At 50.6% G+C, this 10,441-nt stretch overlaps 1 protein-coding gene across 1 annotated transcript; it reads right to left on the bottom strand.

Moving 5' to 3' along the window:
- Positions 1-2,074: 2,074 nt before the first annotated feature.
- On the bottom strand, positions 2,075-9,071 carry GPR18 (G protein-coupled receptor 18). The gene is made up of 2 exons (XM_078614109.1): positions 8,486-9,071; positions 2,075-4,602 (listed from the first exon to the last, which is right to left on the bottom strand). The coding sequence occupies exon 2, from the start codon at positions 4,428-4,430 to the stop codon at positions 3,393-3,395; it is 1,038 nt and encodes a 345-aa protein (XP_078470235.1). The 5' UTR covers positions 4,431-4,602; positions 8,486-9,071; the 3' UTR covers positions 2,075-3,392.
- Between the last annotated feature and the right edge of the window lie 1,370 nt (positions 9,072-10,441).

The following is a 10,441-nucleotide window of genomic DNA, read 5'->3' as shown; positions in this document are numbered from 1 at the left end:
GGAGGGAGGGAGGGGCTGGGTGGGGAGGGTGGGGCTGGGTGGGGGGTGGGAGGGGTGGGGCTGGGTGGGGAGGGGCTGGTCACCCCGTGGTGCCCTTATAAAACTCAACGTTTAACCTACTCACGCCGGCTTGTGCCCGCCCTCACATTCGGGCATATTTGTGGAATACACCGCGCCGCCGTTGACCCTGGCCATTGACCGAGCAACCCAACGTTGCTACCAGCTCCCTCCGCAGGAATGTGTTACAGGCCCTTGCCTGTAAGATCATCAGCATTGGTTCAAAAGAAGCCCGTTTCTGTTGATGAGACGGTGAATGTCACAACCGGGCCAGTTTACTTCTCTTGAAACAATGCTTGCTGAAATCACGCACTCCCGGAAAGCTGCGTGTAAGAAATATTAAATGTATGTGCAGACTAATATGTGAAGGAGACACGGTCTGCTTATTTGGTTATTTAAGCATTTCCGTTTTTTGTCATAGGTCTTCACTTTTTTTAGATTGTGCTGGCGTATATATTACATCGCGTCTAATGCTCCTTCGCAATAATCTACCGTATTTAACAGGAACTCTATATATACATGTTTTTCCCGTTTAAAACTCAAGTGTCCTTCTGTATTGTGAGTCATTGTTATCGGTTCACAACACGTTCATGTGCAAAACGTAACGTTGAAGGTGGCGCCATTTGTAATGTGCATTTTCTGTACAAAGGTACTCTATTGGGATTACAAAGATAAAGGTCCCCCATATAGCCTAAACAGAGTTTTGGGGCAAGTGCTGTGAGCGAGCACCTATGAAGGCCGGCACGGCACACGAGGGTTTCGGTGGCCAGCACTACGCCCGGCCACCTTTGTCTTCCCAGTGGCGATGTGTTTACACACCGCGCCAGGGTACTCATTTAAGAACGAGTCGACCTAGGGGAGGCCCAAGACCGGATCAGATAATCGTTACTGGTGTTGGCCGTGGGCAGGAATCCAACTCGGGTCGCCGGGTTCTTAGCGCAGCGCGCTAACCGCTACAGAATGTCTTTCGACTGATGGTGATTAAGCGGCTGAAAGGTGATTGATTGATTAGTCTGGGGCCTCCGCGCATAACCGCCCAACGCTCCTGGGCATGGCCCAGGACCGGTTCAAATATTCGCCACCGCTATTGTCCGCGAGCGGGAATCGAACTCGGGTGGCCGGGTTCGCGATGCAGTGAGTGCGCATGTGTCACTGCTCCCCAGCCAATTGTGATTACAAACACAGAGCAGCAATCGTCGTCCCATACTGGCGGACTGATGCCCCAGGGCAGCCACGCGTTTGCAAATGAGACTCTATCCTGGTCTCGTGCGTTCTCACCCGGTTAAGTAAAATCAACTTGACACTTAACTTGTGCAATGTAAACACAACGATTGTGGTGGTGGTGGTGGTGGTGATGATGCTGATACATTATTGTTGTGGTAGGGTGGTAGTGATGATACTGGTGCTTTTTACTGCTACTGCTGTTGGTGGGTGGTATTCGTGTTGGTAGCGCTTTTGATTGTGATAAATATGCTGCTACTGATGATGGTGTTGAGTTAAGGAGTGGTAGCATTGGTGATGATCGTACTTGTGCTGTTACTGGAGCCGTCCCTAGGGCGACCGCCCCGGGCCCCATGCTTTGGGGGGCGCCATGCGTCGAAGTCACGGTGGTGTCAGATGTAGTTTATGATGACGATACTTGGGATCTGCTGCTGCTGCTGATGAAGGTGATGATGATAATGTCGATGCAGGCGGTAGTTTGGTGATTGATACGTTCTGCTTCCGATGTGTCTATTGCTCACTCAATGTCTGCAAATGGCAAGAAAAAGCCATCATAACAGAATGGGCGATGTGTACATTTGTAATTGTGTGACAAGAACCTACCCGGACTGACTTCAGGACCAACGTGTTCAAAATCATAGGTGCCCCACAACACTAAAGGGGCCGTCTATAAATGACGTCACGCGATTTTTGACGATTTTTGACCCCCCACCCCGCTCGTCACGCGGCGTGACAAAAAGTCAGACCCCCCCCCCCCCCCTCAAATATGACGTCACAAAGCTCTGCCCCCCCCCCCCCCAATAAAACATGCTTCAAATCGCTTTAAACTATTGTGATTATAGTGCGTATTTAATGTGGCGCTGCACTCTGATGTTGTGCGAGAAAACATTCAAAAGTCTATTTAATTAAGTAGAACGTGTTGTCTATTTATTTAAAGTTGTGCATTTTGATGTGACGTCACATTTCTCAAACCCCCCCCCTCGTCACACATCGTCACAAATGTCTGACCCCCCCCCCCCCTCTAGGTGCGTGACGTCATTTATGGACGGCCCCAAAGTGCATTGTACCGAGGACAAAACAGGTCACGCGGTGCTCACTCATTCTCTGCTTATGCCCCAAACGCCTGAAACCCCATCGCTTTAGGTAGACTCATACGTAGATCCAAAGGCTCGCACAGAGACCCATAGACTTAGAGAGAGAGAGAGACCCATGGAATCATAGATAAAGCAATATACTCACACATAGATCCATAGACTAACACAGACACCCATAGACTTATAGGGAGAGGCATAGACGTATAGATACACCGATATAGAGAAACCAATAGCCTCATGCACAGCCTGACAGCCTCACACAGATGCCCCTCGACTCACACACAGACCCACAGACTCATAGCGAAACCAAGTAGACTCACACAGAGTTCCATATTCGGTGTAAATGCGGTGGGCATGTTTCTCCGTGAATGCCCCAAATTCCTGGAATGCCACCGTTTCAAATATGTCCTCGGTCACCCACCTACCAAAACAACAATTCTGATGCTGAGCTGTCGATCTTTTACGATAACGTCACTGCCAACTGCAGCTGACTCCTTACAACCCGGTGTGTTTACACGTCGGTGCGATAGTCGCAAAAAATGTCTGTTTGGCGTTTCTGCAGCTCATGTCATTGTACAACATCACTGGTCTAAAAGTTGTCTGCCCGTGCGAAAGTGTCTTTGTGCTCGTGCGGTGTTTTCGATTTCTCGCGTGGCGCAGTTGTTTTTGTGCCGATTTCTACTTGGTCTTCGTTGCTGCAGGAAGCCACTGGAGCTGCGGCACTTTGAAATCTAGATTCAAAACTGATTTCTTGAGAATCGCTTTGTGTGTTGAGTTTGCGTGTGCCCCCCCCTCGCCTGCAACCTCCTATTAGCGCAATTGGCTACGTACGGCGCGAAAGAAGTTCAACAAACAGTGCACATACACACACACACTTCGTCACTCTTCCAAATGGGTATCTCATCCCTGGCGAGTCCCGTGAGCACCGCACACGCGGTTCGAACGAAAGCACCTCCTGGCCTCAAACTCGACACACGCCGCTGACGATGCTGGTGCTGCCGCCGATGGCAACCGCGGCGGTCACTCCAGGGAGTCCATGGCCACGGACGCACGCCTCTTCCTCGTGAGCCTCGATAGGTACCGCTGGTAGACGAGCACGCTGTTAAAGCGCTGCCTGAAGTACTTGGACACGAGGAAGTAGAGCGGGAAGAGCGCGCAGCAGCTGACGTCCATGAGCAGCGAGAGGCAGGCGACGACGGCGCCCGAGACGCCGCAGCCGTCCGCCGCGTCGCCCCACAGCCACTGCGTGCCCAGGTGGATGGCCATGCCGATGTGGTAGGGCATGTAGAAGACCGCCAGCAAGCCGACGATCGTGAAGATTATCCTCAGGGACTTCGACCTGCCCTTGCTGCCGCTCAAGCTGCTGCCGAAATTGACGCGGCCACCGCCGCCGTGGTGCCTCTTGCCCAGCAGGAACCTCACGATGTGAAAGTAGGTGACGGTGATGACGGCGAACGGCGCCAGGAAGTGGAAGATGGTCATGACCAGCTGCTGCAGCCATATCTCCCGCCAGGACGTGATCACGCTCATCTTGTGGCAGCTGCCACTGCACACCGCCTTGCCGGCCTCCTCCGTGAGCATGATCGGCGGGATCTGCGTGGCGACCAGAAGCCACACGGCCACGCTGGCGAGCCGGTAGACCTTGGCCCGGCGGATCGGCCCCGCGGCCACCTTGTGCACCACCGCCAGGTAGTGCTCGACGCTGATGCACGTGAAGAACCACAGCGTGGCCGCCGAGAAGACGCAGCGGGCGGCCACCAGGACGCGGCAGAACGACTTGCCGAGCGACCAGCCCCCGGTGATGAAGTGGAAGAGGCGGAAGGGTATGAAGGCGATGGCGATGAGATGCGCGACGGTGAGATTGATCATGAAGATGTGCACCTTGTTCTTCTTGGAGGTGTGCGTGAAGACCCAGAGAGCGAGCCCGTTGATCAGGCAGCCGACCACAAAGGTGACGCTATAGACGACGCTGTTCAGGGCGGCGTACCATCGCTGCGACCACAGCCACTCAACGCACGCGCCGTCGACGGCCGTCGCGTTGGCGTCACCGAAAGCCATGGGCCTTCACGGGCCTTCTCCCCGTGGGTGGGTGGGTGGGTGGGTGTGCCGGTCACCCACGGGTTGATCGAAGGGCAGTGGAGGAGCACGCGGCAGTGAGATCGTGAACGGTGGCGAGAACAAGCCCGGGTAAGTTCCCAACGTCCGGAGGTTTTGAAATGTTGCCACGTTCCTGGAAACAGCGGCGCGAACGCAAGCAAGAGTCATATTTCTTGAAATGTCATTTGTTTGAAACTGACTTTTTTCGCGTGCATTTAGTTTGTTATCCCCCCCCCTCGCCCGCACCTCCGATTAGCGTGGTTGGCTATGTACGGTGCGAAAGAAGTTAAACGTATTTACATATCGATGCACACTCGGTCAAAATTGGAAAGGATCTCCTGGAAGAAAAAAAAACCATGACCCATATATAGATGTGAATAATGTAATGTGTTTTATGCATGAAATCCTCACTGAGTCTCCAGACTCGTGCATGAGAAGGGTCCTGCACTGGCCAATTTGTGCACCAAGGAAAGATAACTCACAATAGAGCCAGCGGTCTTTAATCTCCAACAGAAGCATTATCGGCAGCATTGTCAACATTAGAATCATCATCATCAGCACCAATGGCAACATAACCCACTTTAACCTGATGTGACATGGACCAAAAACACAAGGGCAGCGGCATGGCAAAAAAAAAATCGAATAAAGGCTGAAAATTGTGCAAGGAAGCGTGCATATCGACAGCGGCATCGAGAGATAGAAAGGGGAAGAGAAGAAGACAAAGATCCCCCATATAGATTTTGATTGAAAGCTTTCGTGACTGCAGGAATTCATATTCTTGGTTCTTTCGGTAAAGTCACGTAGAAGGGAAATAATAAAAAATAAAAATAAAACATAATACAATAATTCTCACGACTTAAAGCTTTCGTGACTGCAGGAATTCATATTCATGGTTCTTTCGGTAAAGTCACGTAGAAGGGAAACAATAAAATAATAAAAATATAAAACAATACAATTCTGACGATGTTTCGACTGCAACACAAACACTCATCATCAGGTGTGAAAAACACCTGTTTTTAACACCCTTCAACGTGACTTTACCGAAAGAACCAAGAATATGTATCCCCCAGATAGCCTAAAAAAAGAAGAGTTTCGGGGCAAGTGCTGTGAGCGACCACCGATGAAGGCCGGTACGGCACACGAGGGTTTGGGTGGCCAGCACCACGCCCGGCCGCCTTTGTCTCCCTAGTCGACGATCTTTTACACACCGCACCGGGTACAGTACTCATTTGAAGCCGAGACGACCTAGGGTAGGCCCAGGAACAGTCCAGATAATTGTCACTGGTGTTGTATTCAGGGCCGTCCATGGCGTGGGGTTGCGAGCCCCAGGGCACACCCCACTGCGTACCCCCCCCCCCCAGCCCCTACCGACGCCTTCGAACTAAACCGGGGAAGTATTACATCTGACACTGTGACGTCGAAACGCGGGGGGGTGGGAGGTGGGCGGTGGAGGGCGGCAATTCGCGGGGCCCCAGGCGGCCGCCCCGATTCTCCGTTGCCCCGGTGGGGAACGGCTCTGCTTGTCATAACGAGACGCATTCTGGTGCGGAAGGAAGCAAGGGTGAACTTTCCGCGTGAAGAGTCACGCGTGCGGAGACTCGGCGGCACAATGGAAGGCGCAGGAGAGGGGACGGCTCGTGGAGCTTTGGTGATATGGGGGCGCCATGGCGGCGAGATGTTGACTACCTCGCCTGGTATACAGGAGCCGGCAGCATTGATTGAGGACAAGCAAACTCCTGGACGGTTTTCGACAATCAGTGTTTCATCAGCAGTCAGGCTTGCTTGAATCAATGCTGGCGAACTGCCGATCTGACAGGCAAGGCCCCTCACACTCTTAACGAAATTGGGTCCTTGTTCTACACAACGGCGCTCCTCATGATTATTTTTAACAGCAAATGCCACTGGTTTGCTCGTAATTGGCACCGCGGTGGAGAGATGTTAACTCTCTCGCCTGGTATACAGGAGGTTGTGGGTTCGATCTCAGCCCTGGTGCCTGTTGTAGTATATTTGGAGTTTGCATGTTCTCCCCGTGGTGGGTTGGATTTTTCTCCGGGTCCTCCGGTTTTCCACTCCACATTTAGAAACGTGGGATTAGAGTATTTGGCTGCGATAAGCCACTTCGTTGAGCTATCTTGTGTGGCCAGGTCGCTTCTGAAAAAGAGCTACATAGCTCAGTTGGCTTTACCTGGTGAAATAAAAGTTTTTGTTTAGTTTTAAATCGGTCCAAGTTCCGGCGTCAGACGGATGATTATAGGCCTCGCAAGGCCCATGTGGCATTGGCAGGCCTTCATCCAGCAGTGTATAGACAATGGCCGCTGATGATGAACGTACTTACACAGTCATAGTAATAATTAAATTAATCCGTTTATCCAGCTGAGCCATACTACTCCATTTTAGGAGGGTGTTGCATTGGGATGTTTGGCAATATTGTACTACAATATATGGCTATTTTGCACACAAAAATACAAATTTTTACCGAAAGCCCTAGATTCATGAAGGGGCCATTTGAGATTTGGAAGGCCGGGTGGGTGGCACGGTGGTAACATGCCACACGGCAAGAAGGACCTGGGTTCAATTGCCTGCCCAGGGCGCATTTGATACGTAGAGTTTGTCCAGCTCCCTCCCCTGTTACTCTGCATGGGATTCCTCCGACTTCTACGGTTTCCTACCGCAGCTAATAAGAACGTGCAATGTTTGTATGTTGAACTTCTTTGGCACCGTACAGGTGTTGGCCAAATATCCAAGTGTAGCATGACTCTCCTGGCAAAAGAGTCGTTGGACTTTGGTGTGAAAACTTATTTCTTTCGAACTGCTTTTCGTGTTGTCCTCCCCCCGCACCTCCGATTTACCACTGTTGGTTACGTACGGTGCGAAAGAAGTTCAACGTACATACATAGCGTGACTTTTCTGGGTAAATAATATATATTTTTAAAATGTAAACAAAGTAGGCCTTCAGAAGGTCTCTCTTTAAATTGTCAGTTGGGAAAAAAAAACATCTCCACTCACTGCCCATTTTCTCCGGAATGAGAGACACGCAGTGAACGGATTGAAAAGAAAAGTAACCCCAAAATAATCTGGATAATACGGAGCTGCATTTTAGATTTCCCAACCTCAAAAGCCTTTTAGCACGACTACAGTGTGAGACTCGGGGCTCGTTTTAAATGATTTCGCCGACTTCCTGAATGTCATTGCCATCTGCAGTCTGCACTATATTGATTTACACGCAAATAAAAAAAATCGAGCCTTAAAGGCATTTGGTCATACATCCCAATAATGGGACCCTCCGAAAAACATAATGTGAACGCGGATTTTGTTTGTATCAGTGCATGTTTCAAAATTACGTCGCATTTGCCGGGATGCATGAATCAGTTATTTATCTTCTTGGTTCTTTCGGTAAAGTCACTTAGAATAGAAATAATAAAGTAATACAATTTAAACATAATAAAATAATTCTCACGACGTTTCGGCCACAACGCAAGCAGTCGTCCTCAGGTGAAGACCAGGTCTGTCGGGGAGACAGCGTCTTCAGACGCTTGCGTTGTGGCCGAAACGTCGTGATAATTATTTTATTATGTTTTATTTTTATTATTTTATTATTTCCATTCTACGTGACTTTACCGAAAGAACCAAGAAGATGAATCCCTGCAGTCACGAAAGCTTTAAATCGAAATTCGGTTATTTATGTTTACACATCCTCTGAATCGTGACTCCTGAATAAGTACGTTGAACCTCTTTGGCACCGTACGTAGCCGACCGTGCTAATCGCAGGTGCAAGGGAAGTAAGGACAATAAACTAAATACAAAGAGCAGTTCCAGAGAAATTAGTTTTCATTCTAGATGTAGAAGTGCTTAGCTCGAGTGCCTTCTTAATATCGGAGGGACGCGCGTTTCAGATGCCCGCAGAATCGCATCTGATACAGTGACCGTCTTTGTTCTATATAACAGGCAGACCCACCATAGCCACAGGGCACATCGACACAATATCAGAAAGCCGAGTAGATGGCGTCGCTACATACCTTCCACTGCGTTCGTCCACCTTGTCCGATGTGCGGGAGTTGGTCCGTAATGTGATCCGTCTCTGATTACGCCAACCCTCCACGCAGCTGGCTTCGAGTATATTCACGCAAAACTCCAGGGTGTCCGGGTCGGAGGGGGAGAGAGGGGAGGGGGGTTAAGAAGAATGCTCGCTTTGGGTGCTAAAAATGATCAAATCCCTTTTTTTTTTAAACATGTTTTTTTCGCCTCCTATTTAGAAGCACGGGCGTGACCAAAACGCGAAGGCGAGCAGCTGGCTGCATGAATTCTGCTCCGCAGCTTCCTATTTCGAGGGCACTGGTCAAAAGCTGAACTCGGGTGCGCAAATGTGACGGCCGGGGCGACGAAAAAAAAATTCCGGTTCATTACTCACTGCCCGCCGAATGACGTCCGCGTCAAGACGGGGAAGTTGGTCGCAAAGCGGTGCGTGCATCCAAATTCCTCCGCAAAAACCGTGGGAGCTCGCGTTTGAAGCCGAACATTTTTTAAACTCACTTCTTTAGAACTGCTTTTTGCGTTCAGTGTGTTGTCCTTCCCCCGTACCTCCGAAAAGCACGGTTGGCTATATACGGTGCGAAAGAAGTTCACCATACATGTGTACTGCATCGCGCGCTTTCAGATGCAATTCTGCGGAGGTCTGGAACGCTCTTCCGATGTTAGGAAGCCCCCCTGGAACAATGCACTTTAAAATCTAGATTGAAAACTCATTTCTTTAGAACTGCTTCTTGTGTTTCATTTGTTATCCTTCCTCCGCACCTCCGAGTAGCACGGTTGACTGCGTACGGCGTGAAAGAAGTTCAGCACACACGGTACAAACAAAACAAGCACGATTTTGCACGCAACAAGTGCACCGGACCGTGAATGCGAAACAGAAGCAGCCGCAAGCCGTTGCCATCAAATGGCTCACAAACTTTAACCTGGACGTACAGTCTACAGACGCACTGCCCCACAAGCTAGAAGAAGAAGATTGTGTTCAGAGACGATGATCAGGAATGCTTAGAAAATCCAGCATTCCATAAATGTACACAGCACGTGCCTATGAACTGGTCAAATCCCTTCCAATATAATGACTCACTGGTGGCTTAATACTTTTCACGAATGAATGCAACGTCAGCGCGAGGACGTTTGGGTCAAAGTCCTCTGTGCTTTCCTCAGGCAATGACTTCGATGTCCCTGCGTGGTTGGTGACGTGGGCCATCCCCTCTGCAAAGACGGCTGGCTCCCTTCTCTTTTGCTGACCGCTCTCTCTCTCTCTCTCTGTGGGTGAAATCGAGTTCGCTGCCCCCATCGCGGATGCTCCAATGCGGCTTGGGAGCCCGCAGCGGCGTCGTGCGTTGGCGTCGAAACTCGGCGGTGAAAAGTTGCAGGCCGCTGGTGTGGACGAGGAGCTTTCACGGTTAGAGTTACGACCGACGTCCACGTTGGCCACGCGTAATCATCACGTGGAAAGTTGCCCACTTTTAGCTCCCCACGCTCTGGGAAGCCTTGAACGCGCGGTGTCTGCGTTGTCTGCTGGACGCAGCCACCGCGGGTGCAGGGCTGCCCAGAGGTTGCCGAATGACGACATGAACAGGTCGCGCTTATGGCACGCAAAGTGCTTGTCACAAATGAACCACGATACCTTGGCGATCTCGTCAATGAGCAGGAACCATCACACGAACTCGGGGCACCCTAGCAGCAGCAGCAGCGGCTTCTGGCTGGGCCATCGAACGAAGACGGGCACCACACGTGCGCTTTCAGATGCGCTTCTGCGGCCGTGTGGAACGCTCTTCCTTCCCATATTAGGAAGCCGGTGGAGCCATGCACTTTTAATTCATCTAGATTAAAAGCTAATTTATTTGGAGATGTTTTTTTTGCGTGCATGTGTTTAGTTCGTTGTCCTTCCCCCGTCCCTCCGATTAGCGCGGTTGACTACGTACGGCGCGAAAGAAGTTCAA

This window comes from Lampetra planeri, chromosome 43, assembly GCF_965212315.1.
Source record: "Lampetra planeri chromosome 43, kcLamPlan1.2.h2, whole genome shotgun sequence".
Classification (NCBI taxonomy): Eukaryota; Metazoa; Chordata; class Hyperoartia; order Petromyzontiformes; family Petromyzontidae; genus Lampetra; species Lampetra planeri.
The sequence above is the reverse complement of the archived record's forward strand: the minus strand, read 5'-3'. Positions and strand labels throughout refer to the sequence as shown.

Excerpts from the sequence above, each read along its gene's own strand:
- GPR18 (XM_078614109.1), bottom strand. The coding sequence starts at position 4,430 with ATGGCTTTCGGTGACGCCAACGCGACGGCCGTCGACGGCGCGTGCGTT.